At 33.9% G+C, this 16490-nt stretch overlaps 1 protein-coding gene across 1 annotated transcript; it reads right to left on the bottom strand.

Moving 5' to 3' along the window:
- Nucleotides 1-1796: 1796 nt before the first annotated feature.
- On the bottom strand, nt 1797-5349 carry LOC120122621 (probable mitochondrial adenine nucleotide transporter BTL3). Its single transcript, XM_039141749.1, has 4 exons — nt 4616-5349; nt 3700-4003; nt 2594-3061; nt 1797-2217 (listed from the first exon to the last, which is right to left on the bottom strand). Exons 1-4 carry the CDS (start codon nt 5080-5082, stop codon nt 2143-2145), a joined length of 1314 nt encoding a protein of 437 aa, XP_038997680.1. The 5' UTR covers nt 5083-5349; the 3' UTR covers nt 1797-2142.
- Nucleotides 5350-16490: the final 11141 nt, after the last annotated feature.

The raw sequence follows: 16490 nt of genomic DNA, 5'->3' as shown, positions 1-16490 counted from the left end.
GTAAACGGTAGTGTTTCGTGCTACCATGATGATAGTGCAAAGATGGATTGTGGGGCGGTTAAGGCTGGTGCGCAAATAGGGTTTGGCTTTTGTAACTTTTCTATGTACTGCTGGGATCGATTCCTCTTTTCTTTTTTGCATCTGTTTTAGATTGTAGTATTTCTTGTATGCTGGTTGAGGACTGTTTTGAATCGTGTGGTTGTTTTGTATCATTTGGCATTTGATTGAGGGAGGTTTTTTAACGAGGCCCCGTTTAATGTCGTTTTGTCTTTGTATGATTGCTACACTTTAACAACATACAAGACTCCATTTAAAAAAACAAATATATATATATATATATATATATGATTCTATTCAAGTATTTGACAACCATGTTGTTCGATCACAAGTTATAATGTGTTTCATTATGAAATTTTAGTGAATTGATATATCTAAACATATTAACACTTATGTGTGATAGGTAAATTATGACATTTTTGTAAAATTATGCTAATTGTCATGTCCGATATGAAAATTGAATTGCCAAAGAGTGTTGGCACAATTGGTTGGAATTCAAGAATTTAAGTTTTTAAGGTTAAGTTCGAATCCTACCACTGTCACTCTTGGTGGGCAATCTGTAAATTCATATGTAAATCCCAATTGATTCTTAGGTATGCATTGACCCTGGACTGTGGGAACCACCCCTGAACTAAACTTTTATGTACAAAAATATACGTGTGTGTGGAAATTAAGCTAAATACTTTGTTCAATATTGATAATAAGATGTGTTATAATCCGATATGAAGTCGGCGATATTCGATACTTTGGTAAGTTAATAAAATGAGCCCTTTAATATTAGTTTAGTTTCGGATACATTGCCATGATACAAGTGTGTGGTATATGTGTATATGTTATTTAAGACTTCAGTCTTAACGATGAGGAGAGATGTTGATTTTACAAGACTATGTTTCTCCGAGTAAGATATGTTATTATTATTGTATTGTATCAATACTTGGGGAGGAAGTGAGATCCGAGTATCTATAGACCACTAATAGATCATCAGACTAAATCTAATTAAAATGTACTAAATGTATTTCTATGTGTATGTAACTTTGCATAAAAAATGCCATAAAATGTTTTAGTTTAAATGCATGTTATGGTTTGTTTGATATATGATTATGTTATGATTTAGCTTTATAGATAAATTGATCATATGACTTACATGTGCATCAGAGATGTGTTCAAGTTTCTGACATATGAGGTTTATTTTTTTATTGCAGTTTGCAAGATGCGCAGAAGAGAATGAAGATAAAGTAGCCTGCTCACATCCTGGTCATCCATGTAAAGCGGTTCAAGTACATTGAGCAGTCGGCCGGTACAAGAAGCTCTCTGTGGAAGATGCAGATTCGGAGTATTCTCTGTTTGCTGTAGTTGTTCATGTAGGAAGTGGACCTAACCACGGGAATTATGTTAGCCTGGTGAAAAGCCAAAATCACTGTTTATTTTTCAACGATGAAAATGTCGAGATGATTGATATCTCTGCAGTTCAGACATTTTTTTGGGTCTGCTTAGGAATATTCAAGCATTACAGATCATGCTTAGGAGTATTCAAGCATTACAGATCATGGGTATATCTTATTTTATGAGTCTTGGTGCAAACAAGAATAGCTGAGAATAGAGTTTGGTTTTTTACCAATGAGTTACTGTTCAGAACAGTAGGAAAATAAACCTAATAGACAAGCTGTGCAGGTGTATTAGAATCAGTAAATGTGAAATAAGAATGCTATTTTGCAAATGAGGAGTTAGAGAAGCTGTGTTTTGCACCTTTGTGTGTCCTGTAATTACAATGTAGGTCTTAGGAGAGTTTTACTTTTAAATAGCCTAGCTTTTTTACCCATATATTTTGGGTACATATTCATTGGTTAAAAATACAAGAGATTTTCACAGAAATTGCCTTGCCCATCTATTGTTTATTGTCCATTGCAAGAGATTTTGGGTACATTCATTGGTTATTGTCCATTGCCCATCTATTGGTTTGTAAAATGGTATAGGTAAATCTGAAATTACCTTGGGCGTTTTACCCAAAGAGAAAACATCCACAGCCTTAATCGATAATAAAGTCACCAACGATCCGGAGAAAAAAATGTTGAGTAGATAAAATGTCTATGCTGGCTCCACTTTTTGAAGTATCTTCATGAACTCGTAAACCAAGTAACTTATGGCAGCTGATGGTAATACCTGAAATGAATTTGTGCAATCAAGAGTGATTTAATATACACAGAAATGTATTCGAGCAAATATATACATAGCTGCATATTCCATAGGCGTTTCAACAACTGATGCAAGCAAAATTGATTGTTAATATACTTCAAAATGCAAGTTCTCTACAGTTTGCCGGATTCTCTATAAATGAGTTTTATCTCCAGAAAAAAAATTCAAATCAATCAGATACAATTCAATTGAAGCTTTACAGCTTTGAAAATTCAAAGACAGTTAAATTTTGGTGATGGTAAATATTCCAAGATAACTATGAAAACAAATTAGTTAAAAAGATATACCGATAAATTCAAGAAGTAGAGCAATAGTTCTTTTTCTGGACAGGTTATTTTAGTACCTGCAGTATGCTGGGGATTAATCCTGCGTACAGAGCGGAAATTCCTCCTTCCTGAACTATCTTGACACAAGTTGCCATTGCACTTAACTTAGTCGCACGGACTTGCATTTGAAGGTGCCTCCTCACAACTTCAAATGGATATGTAGCAGCTTCGGAACACACACCAGCAATTGCCCCGTATAGTAGTGTTCTAACGGGACCCAATTCTAATTGTTCAAATGCATTCAGTTCTTGACCACCTTGTTTCATGTCTTGAATTCTTTTCCTCCCTTCGGGTGAGCGAAGATAGGTTGACTTCAATATATCGTAGACACCATAGAAGACTGCACCTGAAGGTGCCATGCTTATAATCGAGGGGACCAGTCCCTTGTAAAGGGAAAAGAACCCTTCGGTCTGAATCATATGCCGAAAAGCACCGATCAACCCACCCAAAGCTTCCCCACCTGGAGCTATCATTACTGTCCTTATCTGTAATTAGCACATACAGAACCACTTACCAAAATTTTTAACTGGAAAGCAATTCCACATACCATATTCAAGAAAGAAAAAAATTAACATTACAACCTAGATTGACAAATTAAAATTACTCCATCTGACTTGCTAATTGAAAAGCATTTGAATCATAACCAAGTGTATTGGAAAGGGGGAATATGAGGGTACCCATAACATCTACTTCTCTAAAACATGTTCGGATAGAAAAAGAAAGAAAATCTCAAGAAGGCATATAATGTCAAAATGGAAAGAATCTAATACAACTGAAATAGGTGGAAGAAATGGGATGGGATACAAATAGTTTCATATGATGTGTTACGTGCAGACAGTATTCACAAAACCAAACCTGCCACATCAAGAAGAGGATCACCCCTGTGCAAACACTACATATCAGGGCAAGTAGACTAAACTCACAGAAGAATGTTATTTTCAGTCACATCACATCATTGCTTCTCATCAGATCATGCGGCCAAATCTAAAACATACACTAAGAATACTTAAATACAAGAACTCAAATTCCACAAAATCCTCTAAACCCGACCCAAAACACACACAATGCAAAAAATGGGAGGCTAATATGTAATCAAATAATGAAGTTCAAAATTGTCACATAAAGTATCCATTGGTAAGCAGAGCAAAGTTGCAGTAATCCCAGCTGCAGCACCGGCAAGAAACCTCTCGGAATTTGTGGCTTCCTCATTTCCAGACAATTTCAATAGCTGACTTCTGTAAATATCATAAGCATAGAAATTGATAGCCTTAAAAGGAGCAGTGCGTAGAATATTGAGGAAATTCCCTTTCCAAAAACCTTTCAACCCTTGTGTGGCTGCAATCCATTTAATTAGTTCGAAAAGATTTTTCTTTTCACCACGAACAATATATTCCAACTTCAATCTCTCCAAAGGAGCAATGAAAGTCCTGTAACAAAAGCAAACAACTTTTTGAGCTAGAAACTGTGAATCAATAGATAATAATTCAACAAATGGAACCAAATAGCAAGGGTTAAGGTACAATATTTGAAACACAGGAGAAGCAAAAGTACAACCATCAAGTGAGAGGCGTGCTCGGTAATGCTTTTGATTCAACAATAAAATTGAAACTATCAGGTAATGTATAATGTAAAATGAATATAATAGTTGAAACAATATCATATTATCAACTCAATTCTTCCAAATATTTTGCCACATAAATAAGAAGTTGAATTGCTTTCCAGTTCCAGCTCTCATATATATCCATCTGTTGTATAATTCCAGCACTTATAATTCAGGGTTCTGATTTCAGACTAATCAGGTCATAAAGTTTCATACTTTGCCAAATAACACATCAAAACAAAAAAGTCTTGGACAGTGAAGATTTGCAATCAAAATTTTGTCATTTAAAGTTCCATCTGAAAAAAAAAAGTTAGAACCAAGACACAAACAAATCGTCCATCGTTTTCTTCAGACTCACACTTTTGCAAACAATATCTTTTTTCCCAGTTAAAAAGAAGACTCAAATATAAATAGGAAAAAGAGGGGGGAAAGCCAAAACCTTGAAACCATAGCAGCAACAGCACCAGCCCAGAGATGTTTAGTGGTATTCAAAGCACCTGATCCCTTCTTCTCTTTCTCCTTCTCCTCTTCAACTATTTCCACTGCTTCCAGATTCTTATCACCATTTTCCCCCCAATCTTCTCCTGATTCCCCAACATGCCCTTCCTCCGCCGACAAACTCACCGATAAGAACCAACCCCCTTTGCTTCTACTACCTATACTTGACTTCACAGGACCCAGAGTTTGACAAGTCTTCCGACCACCCAAAAAATACGAAACCAAGAAGACATTGTCATTTTTATCATCGAAACATTTCTGGGTCTTCAGTGAAATGGGTGAAACAAACGAGGAAGAAACTGTTTTGTCGTTGAGGAACAAACCACCCTGCAGAAACGGACGATCAAGATTCAACTGTTTTGAAGCCCTGATCGATTCAATGAACAAACAGCGATCTGCACTGTGCATTGCAGGCAAGAGAGAGAGAGAGAGAAATCAAAAGTAAATTTAGCGAGGATCATATCAAGGAGATGAGTTTTAAACTGAATGGGAGAGAGGTGTGAAGAAGAAGAAGAAGAAGAGGGTGAGGGAATGGAATAGGGATTGATTATAATAAGGAGAAAGATGGTGGCGAGGATTCATCTCCGACAGGGCGTTCCATTTCCATACCATAACGGAGATTGGGAATTACACTTTGCTTTCATCGAGCTTTTTGACTTGTTTTCTTTCTTTCTTACACTTTGCTTTCATCGAGCTTTTTGACTTTTTAGTTTTTTTCTTACACAGCGGCAGCCTTAATATTAGGCAGTAAAATGTGATGTCGAAAATTTTAATATTTTTAGTAAAATGTTATTTAAAATAATATTTTTATTAGAAATATTAATATTAGATGTTATTTAAAATGTTTAATATTTTTTATAAAATGTTACATAAAATATTATTTTTTTATCAGAAATATTAATATTAGTTGTTATTTAAAATATTATTTTTTATAAAAAATTAGGTAATGAAATTAATATTTTAAATAACAATTAATATTTTAAATAATATTTTATCAAAAATATTAAAAAATTAATATTTTTAATAAAACATTCTCTTAGGGTGCTTTTGGTTCACGGAATGTAAGATTACCAGTAGGAATAAAAGATTACCATAGAATAGGATTACTAGGAATGTTGTATTTTGTGTTTGGTTGGTTTAGCAGGAATGTAAGATTATCGTGTTTGGTTAAAAGAATAAAAGATTATTGGAATGTATATTTGACTAAATTGTTCTTATTATATATTTATTTTTTTAACAAGTTGGAAAATATTTATATATTTTCTTTAAAAAAAATTAAATTCATAAAATTTATATAATTTTTTAAAAAAAATTGAAAATATAAAAAAGTTTAATGAAAGGGTAAAATTTTATTTTAATCCTTGAACTTCATATAAAATTTTAATTATAGATTTTTTTTATAAATCTAAAATAGTTTAAGGATAAATTTGTAATTTAACCTTCGTAGAATTTTTATTATTTAATGATAGAATAAATATATTTTTGGAAAAAATAATTTTAAGAGTATTTTAGTCCAAAACGTCGATAATCCAACAATATCTAAAAAAAGAGAGATAATGACATTCTCGGTAATATACCCCAAAAATTCTACTATTAATAATGTAAGATTACCGAGAATGACATTCCCGACCAACCAAACGTGAGAATGTAAATTTCATTTCCATGGGAATCTCACATTCCCCCAACCAAACACACCCTTACTTGTATATTAAAATTACCGTACATCATAACTACCTTCAACGCACAAGGTCAAATGATTTTTTAAGTTTGGTGAAATGCTACATAGCATTTGCATGATGCTACACGTGTTTTCTCTAATTTGGAGGCACATTTTTTATAAATTAAAATGTGTCAAAAACTGAAAATCAAAATGAGTATTTGAAAAATTAGATTCAAAAACAAAATACTTGTAATATTATCAATATAATCCAACCATATATATATTGTTGATAAGAATAGATGAATCATGTATGTTGTTAACGTTTCACCTCTTTTAATTTAGATGAAAAATTATGATTGATGAAGGAACGATCAAAATTTTCGGTAAAGAAAAGACGGGAAAGAAAGCTTGTGAGAAACGATAAATAATGTCTCCTCGAATTCAGATCGCCTCGGTCGTTTACGAATCACCCCTTCTAATTTAGATGGGAAGTTACAATCTACGAGGGAACGACCATCGATTGATATTTCTCTATAAGAGAGAGCCAACCATAACGGAGAATATAAAGATGGGGTGTAGATGGTTCAACCCCTCTATCAATCTTAGTTGGGATATTTATAATGGACCTTAGTCATGTGAATAATCGAGGTAATCATTTTGTTAATTTTAATAATTGAGAGACTCAATAAAACAATGTCATATAATTAGTGGATCATTTTATAACTTTCAATAATTGAAAATTAACGGTACAATACCTTATAATCAAGGACCATTTATGTACTTCATCTTATAATAATCTATATATTATATCGGGGAAAAAACTGAAAAAGGTAATATATTTCAACCACACAAAAAATGCAAAAAGAAAATGAAAACTTGTAAATGAAAATTTTCTTTATGCTTACATAGATAATGAATATACTTTGATTGAAATTTGATAATTCTTGTAATCATCAATTTTTACCCGGCCCACATTATTATTATTATTATAAATAAAACTAAAAATAATATTATTAAATATTATTTACATTTACAAATCAAACTCATTTTCATTGGGCTCAAATCTAAAAGCCTAAAAAACCCTAAGCCCATTAAACTCATAACCTTATCCCTTGGTGGTTAACTTTAACCCTAATTTTAAGGTTAATCACCATCTATCTTTAATATTAGTAGCAACCGTCGACGCTAAATTTGATTCTCACCATCGTCGATCGAGTTCGTCCCCCGTCCAACCGCGTTAGTCTTCACCACCGTCAAGCCTAGCCGAACTAGGTCTCATCAAATTAACAACACAACCCCAAAAAATCCAGGGCATTAAAAATGCAAATCACCACATGCAGAGGGAAATGATGAGTGTAAAAGGAGCAAGTAGAGATTAAGAATTTTTTATTTGTATCTCTGTAAAATCTTGGGTATAAAACCATAGAATCAACATGTAAAAAGGAGGATCCTTTCTTCCCTCATTTTCAGAAAGCAATACCAAGCAAGAAAAATTTCAAGGTTTATTTTCGTTTTTTTCCTTTAGAAGTTTTTTTCTTTTTAATCTGAATTGAAATAAAAATAATAATAAAAGGGGAGAAAGAGTTTACTTGAGGGGGGAGAGAGAGAGATTATCATCGGAGCTTAGTTTGTCGGGTTTAAATCTACAGTCGATGGGGATCAAAGAAGCCAAGGGGTCAAAGGTTATTTTATGGGGTTGAGGGTCGTTATTTGTTAGTTTTAGGCTCAGTTCTACGTAGAGGGGTTTAAAACGAGGGGCTTGGGGTAGTTCGCGGTGAGATTTGGTTACTCCAACCACTGTCGATGGTGGTCGGTGGGGTGGAGCGTCGTCGGTGGACGGCGGAAGGACGAGGGTTTGATTTTCAGCTGAGAAGAAGAAAAGAGAGATTTGAGAGTGGATTGATTTTTTTTAGATTTTAAGTTGCAAATGAATCAAACAAAAAAGGTAGGTTTTATAGTAGAAGTTTATGGGTAAATTTTGTTTTAGTCCCTGTACTTTGCTATGTTTATGCACTTTAATCCATGTTTCTTTTTTTATATTTTTTAGTCTCGAAAATATGTCCTGATATTGTGATTTTCCTTTTTATTTTATTAATTTTAACTGAAGTAAATAATTGGTAGAATTGCATTTAACCTCTAATGTTTATCTGTGTTTTTACACTTTAATTATATGGTGGCTTATTTGTATGTGTGTCAAGTAATTTGTCCTAATGTTGCAATTCTGCATGTTTCATTGTTAGTATATTTTAGGTTATTCTTAAAATAGAAATTTATTGTTTAATTCCCCTAATTTTAGCATGTTTTTACATATTGGCCACTGATTTGTGTTTTATTAAACTTGCTTTAATTTAGATGTTCAATTTATGTTTGTTTTAATTAAGTCCCTAATTTTTGTATTTTTGTTCCCATTTGAATTTGATCCCTGATTTGTCTTTTATTTTAGCCCCTCATAATTATTCAGATTTTAGATCCAATCCTTAAATTTAAACTTCTTTTTGATCTAGTCCCTAAAACTAGGTTTCTTTAGATTTAGTCATTGAACTTTCTAGTTAGATATTTTCATTTGACATAAATAATTAGGTTAATTAGAGCTTCCGTTTTAGGTTTAATTTTACCTTAGTCCTTTAATTTAGGGAATAATTTGATTTGGCTTTCGCATTAAGAAGTCCAATGGTTCAAATCAATTTTTTTGAATCAATAATTGATTAGAATCAATTAGGATTAATATTAGAGATTCCACTTTCATGTTTAGTCCTTTAAGTTCTTTAATTTTCATAATTTGATACTTTGGGATATAGAAAGCCTTAATTAATCGCGTAGTTTAATCAAGTCCAATAAATGGATTGTTTGATTGCATTTCGATTTCACAACTAAGTCAATGTTGATTTACTAAGGAATTAATGGTATAGTTCCTGCAATCATGCTCTGGGGACGACTACTAGTAATTCCAGAAGTAGATGGACATCTTTTTCAGAACCCTTCATTTTTTAAAATTCCAAGGCAATGTCAAGTTATTGGGCACAATAATTGATCTGCCACGTTCATGCTAGGGGTGGATATTATTAGCTTTAATAAACGAGCACCCTCTTCAACTTTGCATCCATAGTTATTTCTAAATTAAATAAAACTTTGAACTCAAAATTTCCAATTTTAAATATAGGGCAATCAACTAGATACCGATTTTTTGGCATTGTGGGGGTGTTAATTCTTCCTCACGCGTAACTGACTCCCAAACCCGTTTTCTGGTTTTCATAGATCTTGAACTTGGTATTTTGATAAAAAAAAACTAAAGTGTTTTATTAAAATTACCTGGTTTTTATGTTTTCCCGATCGCACCTTAAAATGATTGGTGGCAACTCACAATATTTCAAAAAAAAACCTTTTCAAAGAAAAATCCTAAGGTATACTAGTTTTTCCCCACCCGGAGCGAAAAACGATGTCGACAATTCTTAACTACCAATATTTGCAATAACCTTAACCTAATTTTCTAGCTTTTCATTTTGGCTCAACCTCGTGCATTGAGTGATACCACAACTTGTATAAGAATTTTCTCGAAAATTAAGATATTACCTAGATACGGCTTTGCGTTTGCCTTTTTTAATTTTTCGAGCACAATAAAGATGGCCAAAGCCAAATCCTAATCCCAAGTCTGTAATGGGCCAGAATCGAAGGCAACCTTAGCAAGTTGTAAAGATGGCTTGGGAACCTTCTTAGAACCAAACCTCATCTAGAAAATTAGATGACCTACCCTAATAGAGTCATGTGGATAACCTAAGAGAATTAGATCGCATGTGGTTAGGATTTTAATTTTCTTTGTGTGTTTTGTGTCCGTTAAATTAATTTAACATTACTAACTTATCTCTTTTGTCTCTTATTTGCATGTAACATTCTAATTTCATTTCATAACATCACATAGAACATATCAATTCCCGAATCATTTGGTTATCGTAAAAATGGCTTGAGGCAGCAATGTCTTCTGATAGGACCGAGAATGTGATAAATGTTCAGACTTGGTCAGAATATGGACAAGTGCAGTTTGGAAATAGTATTGTAGCTGGTGAAGAATTTGTGATGCTAAAGAAGGTTATTATTGATGTCAAGCAAACACATTGGGCAGAGTTGTCAAGAATACTGATTGACAAAGTCTATGGAGACGTAGTAGAGTTACTAAGAATACTGATTGACAAAGTTGTCATTTGAGATTTATTTGAATGTTGAAATCCCGCGTATCATTGTTTCACATTTGGCAAAGTATACTTGACCCCTACCCTCGAAGAGTATACCGCCTTGTTGAACATACCAAATATCAAAAGGTATTCGCTTTACACTAAGGCAATCTTACATAAAGGCTTTGTAACCAATATGGGATCTCATGGGTTCAACTAAAGGATTTGATCTATGAGCAAGCACCATCCAACAAAAAGAAAAATTAATTTACACTCATAGTATATGGTTTGGTAGTTTTCCCAAGAAAGGAAGATCATTTTGATATTGCCATAATAGATTTTTCTCAAAGTCGTTTGTAGGAAAATAAATCCCGCACCAGCCATCCTAAACATTTATGTCTTTAAACAAGTGTAGGCGATCAGGTGGTGGTCAATTTACTGGTTGTGTATCTCTCTTGATAGTATGGTGGTGGAACCATTCCTGGATAGTCGAAAGGGGTTGGGCCCGAAAGAATCAGTTAGATTTCTCTCCCTTGGTAGATTTCCTTGATAAGTGCAAGATTCCATAACCTTGTATAAAAAAAGATTGGATTGAGGCTCTATGAAATATGAAATATACCGAAGTAGTCTGGAAAGCATGTTGGTTGCCCAAGGAAGACATATTGTACAGATGCGGCAATGAGAACTGTGTTATGTTACATGGACTATGGGAAGTAATTAGCTACACTCTTTTGATGGTACTTCAATAGTTTAGTGCCCGATAGTTCATACCAGCTACTCATGGATTGAAAGAGATAGAGTTTTCCTTTTCTACCCCAAATTATAAAGACTGAATTTCCCGTATATGTTTCCGTACACAAGTCACAAATGTCACATGACTTTTAAAAACATTTACTTATTCCTAAAACCCATAAAAAAATTTCGAAAGTAAAAACAAAATATTTTAATATTATAATAAAATATTCTTTGTAACATATTACAAAGATTATCACTTTAATACAATTCTATAGCATTTTTCTTAAATTCAAAATACATGCCAACTAATTTTCAAAATATACATAATTGTTCTACTGTTACTGATGAATCAACCTTGGATTTATGATAGTTGATGCTACTGATGCACTCCTTACTTGGTTAGTCTTTGCTCTTACCTACGCGTGAAATTAACACACGCTAAGTATTTACTTAGTGAGGCATAATAATGTAAATGAATTGTAATTCATACATAAGTATAACATGGCTATTGAAATACGAACTAAATCGTATCCTTCATAAGAATCAGTTAACCATCTCAATTAAACCAAGTTTCTTTCATTTAGTCATCGAAATTATTCTTAGAATGCCCAACACACCTATTTTTCTGTATATTTTTCCCAATTATCCTTTATTTTGCCCAATGTATATTAAATAATAATGTAATGTACATGCATTGCACCGAAGTGTCGAAATGGTCATTCCCTTTTATTAATAACATGAGTGGCATCTTTTATGTTAAAATGCACCGTTCTGCATTTAACTTTCATTAATGGCACCTTTTATGTCGAAATGCACCGTTATGCATTGAACTTTCATTTGTGACACCTTTTATGTCGAAATGCACCGTTATGCATTTAACTTTCATTAGTGGCATCGTTTACGTCGAAATGCACCGTTATGCATTTTACTTTTATTAGTGACACTTTTTATGCAGAAATGCACCGTTATGCATTTAACTTTCATTAGTGGCACCGTTATGCATTTAACTTTCATTAGTGGCACCTTTTATGCCGAAATGCACCGTTATGCATTTAACTTTCATTAGTGTCACCTTTTATTCTGTAATGCACCGTTATGCATTTAACTTTTATTAGTGGCACCTTTTATGCCGAAATGCACCGTTATGCATTTAACTTTCATTTGTGGCACCTTTTATGCCGAAAAGCACCATTATGCATTTAACTTTCATTAGTGGCACCTTTTATGCTGAAATGCACCGTTATGCTTTTAACTTTCATTTTTGAGCATTTCATACTCTAAAACTTATTCATAATATCATTTCCAAACACATTATGAAAATATATCAAATATTGTAAAGCATACATTAAATTAAAACATTAGGGGTTGACTCATTGCGAGTCTTCCTCATCTCATATAAATACAATAATTGCACTCACCTGATATGCCCAACTATTCATCAACTTTATCTTTGCCATTTTTCTTGCTTAACTCTGGAGCTTGGTTATAATCTATACAAGCATCCATTATTACATATACCATACAATTGTTAGTAGACTTTCTAACATTTATTCCTTTAATAATACTTCAAAGTACTATTATATTCAATTTCTATCAAAATTCCTCCTATTTTAAATTTTCCAGGCTCAATAGTATCGGTACCCCTACCATGGTATCGATACTTCTATACTATGGTACCGATACTCCCTTTCAGTATCGATACCATATTTGCATTCTGGACTCCATAGTATCGATACCTTTCTCACAGTATCGATACCTTTCTCACAGTATCGATACCCACAGCAGTATCAATACTACTTGCATCAGTATCGATACTGTTCATCGAATTTTCCTAATTTAAACCTATAGTATCGATACTATTCTTCCAGTACCGATACCCTTACCCATATTTTCCATTTTCAGCTCGTTTTTTACCCAAATTTTGTTTAAATCTCTTACTTTTACCTCAAACAATACCCTTAAACTTAATATCACTTAACTCAACTAACTTTCCTCCAATTAGCTTCTTATAACATCTAAATTCTCCAAAGAACATCCCAAACCAAGAATCATACTTCTTTTTCTTACATGTTTTTAATCACATTAAATACTTCTAATCTCTTATTTACTTATTTGTCAAGTCAAATATACTTGTAAACATCAATAAAAACTCATATTTCAATATATCACTCAAAAACCCATTTTCTTCAATCTCAAATAAATCATCCATTTATTAGTTTTAATACTCTTTAAATCTTCCTTAAGCTTCCATTTTACTTAAGGTGTCAAGACCAAACCAAAAACGAAAGGGGCATGGGATCCAACACTGTCCCGAATTTAAAGGGTTGCTCTAGAGGATGATGGATAAGTGGGAAATAAAATTCTTTAACCAAGCTGAAGAAAATAAAGAAATTGACATGTATACGTTTGAAGAATCAGAAATAACATACGATGCGAGGAAACCCGTAATCATCATAGTTGACCCCGAGCTGATAGTTCATCAATGACAAATCGAAGGGTTGTGATCACCTCTCCAGCATCGTTTTCGTTCAAAGCCACCCATCGAGTACCATGGAACTATGTCACTCAGGTATCAATTTCTGAGGAATCAGGGTCTATAGAAAATATTCAAGAATTTGAGAAGGTAGAGAAAGTAAAACAAGAGAAACTCACCACCGAGGAAGTGGGTGAAGTAGGTCACTTCACCATAAGTGGAAGATGCTACTCTCCCGAAGCATCAAAGGAAGCCGAGAAAGTAAAAACAAATGCTAAAACACTCGAGGTACCTAGGATATTCAATGAGAAACCTCTGTATGTGATTAACGAGCAGGTGTCAAAAGCTCAGGCCCAGGAATTCTTGAGATTCCTAAAGCACATTGAATATAATATAGTGGAGCAGTTACATAAGCAACAAGCAAATAACTCAATACAAGATCTATTGATAAGTTCATAAGTACACTGTAATGCCTTGCTGAAGGTACTAGACCAGACATTTATCCCAGAAGACATATCTCTGAACAAGCTTGATCGCATCGTGGGACATATAGGTACTGACAACTACAAAATGTTCACTGAAGATAAGATCCCTTAGGGAAGAATGGGATATGTCAAGGCCTTGAACATCACAACTCATTGCCATGGTAATGTTTTTTCAGGATGCACTAAACGCGATGCCATTAGCTACCCTACAAAGGCTACCCATCGACATCTCTCATATGAAAGACTACAACCATGTCGTCAGAGCATTCGATGGAACACGAAAAGATGTAATGGGTAAAATAGAGATACCCCTTCTAATCGGACCCATGTACAATGTTGATTTTGTAGTGATAGATATACATCCTACATACAATTGCCTACTCGTAAGGCCATGTATCCATTCTGCTGGGGTGATTCATTCTTCTCTACACCAGAAAGTAATGTTTGTCATCAATGAATGACTGGTCAATCTCGGAGTCAAAGAATAAATTATCGCTTCTATAACAACCAATGCCCCATACATCGATATTAATGAAGAAGTTTTGGATTGCTCTTTTAGGGCTCTGGAATTTTTCAATTCAACCTACGTTAATGAGGGGAGTGAGATGTCACGATCCAAATTATCCAATTGTACCAAAATGTTTGTCAGACAAACTCTAGGGAGATGAATTGTGGTTGAAAAAGGTTTGAGAATGAACTTGCAGGGGATAGTACGTCCCATATTCATTAAAATGAAGAATGATCGCTTGAGGCTTAGATATAAACCCAAGTATCAGCAACGAGGCAAAGACATATGGAAGAATATCGAGGTAATAAAGGCCAAACTTAAAGGGGATGATGCACCATAGGAACGTATGTCTTTCCCTTCTCTAAATCACTTTTTTAGGTTCGGATGGGTGTATGACTTGGAGCAGCAGGAGACCAAAGCCTCAAAGATAAGGTGAAGATAAAAGATCCAAAAATATTTATTAAGGCCGTGAAGGTTCTGTTCATCAACATGATCTCTGAAGATGAACCTGAAAAATATCTGGATGGAATTCACCCTTGCTTCATGAGTGAAAAGTTGAGCAACTAGACTGCAGAGGATCTCCCTATGGTATTTAAGATTAATTCAGAGTATGCCTACGCCCGAGAGTATTAGATGATCTTTTATAAGGGCATACTATGTCAAAACACTTGCATATTAACGAAGATATTTTTTGTTTCCAAAATGGAAGTCACTTTTACATTTTATGCATTTTACATCATTCATTCATTCATTAGTCTTTACATTTATACCCATCGATCGTTATCCAAATACGTATCAAATTTTCCTTTACAAATGGCACCACAATGTCAATAGCATGAATATTTTTGAGTCCAATCATTAGATGAATTTAGAGTGACCCGTATGTTTAGAAGAGGTCAATGAGTGTGAAGATGAGGCAAATTGCGATGTTCCTACCGAACTGCTAAGACTAGTAGAAAGAGAAGATAAACAAATACTACCTCATAAAAAAGAAATCGAGATTGTAAATTTAGGGATGGAAGAGGAAAAGAGAGAAGTAAAGATTGGCACTACTCTATTCGCAAAAATCAGGCAAGAACTAGTAAACTTGCTCTAAGAATTAAGAGACATCTTCGCGTGGTCATATCAGGATATGTCGGGTTTAAGTGCAGACATAGCGGTGCACAAACTTCCAATAAAGCCTGAATGCAAGCACATTCAACAAAAACTCGGAATGATGAGGCCAGAAATGCTATTAAAAATTAAAAATGAAGCAACAAAACATATTGACGCGGGTTTCCTCCAAGTAGCCAAATACCCAGAATAGATGGCCAACATAGTCCCGATACCAAAAAATATGGGAAAGTCTACATGTGCATGGGTTATCGAGATCTCAACAAGGCTAGCCCCAAAGACAACACAACAGGGCATACATGGTTCTCCTTTATGGATGGTTTCCCTGGCTACAATCAGATCAAAATAAGTCTCGTGGACATAGAGAAGACTACATTTGTGACTACGTAGGGAACCTTATGCTATAACGTAATTTCATTCGGATTGAAAAATATAGGGGTAACTTATCAAATAACAATGGTAACCCTCTTCCATGACATGACGCACAAAGAAATTAAAGTCTATGTGGACGACATGATTGCCAAATCTAGAACAGAGGAGGAACACATTCAGAATCTGAGGAAACTATTTTAGAGATTAAGGAAGTATCAGCTAAAGCTCAACCCAGTTAAGTGCACCTTTAGAGTAATATCAGGAAGGTTCTTAGGATTCGTAGTTAGTCAAAGAGGAATTGAAA

This window comes from Hibiscus syriacus, unplaced genomic scaffold (assembly GCF_006381635.1).
Source record: "Hibiscus syriacus cultivar Baekdansim isolate YM2019G1 unplaced genomic scaffold, ASM638163v2 tig00110387_pilon, whole genome shotgun sequence".
Classification (NCBI taxonomy): domain Eukaryota; kingdom Viridiplantae; phylum Streptophyta; class Magnoliopsida; order Malvales; family Malvaceae; genus Hibiscus; species Hibiscus syriacus.
This window is presented reverse-complemented; position numbering and strand designations above follow the sequence as displayed.

What these genes read in the sequence shown, in the direction of transcription:
- LOC120122621 (XM_039141749.1), bottom strand. Translation starts at nt 5,082, where the DNA reads ATGCACAGTGCAGATCGCTGTTTGTTCATTGAATCGATCAGGGCTTCA. An exon ending in GTTGCTGCTATGGTTTCAAG is followed by an intron (nt 4,004 to 4,615) that starts GTTTTGGCTTTC and finishes CTTTTGTTACAG; the next exon opens with GACTTTCATTGCTCCTTTGG. An exon ending in TCTGCTTACCAATGGATACT is followed by an intron (nt 3,062 to 3,699) that starts TTATGTGACAAT and finishes TGCTAATTACAG; the next exon opens with ATAAGGACAGTAATGATAGC.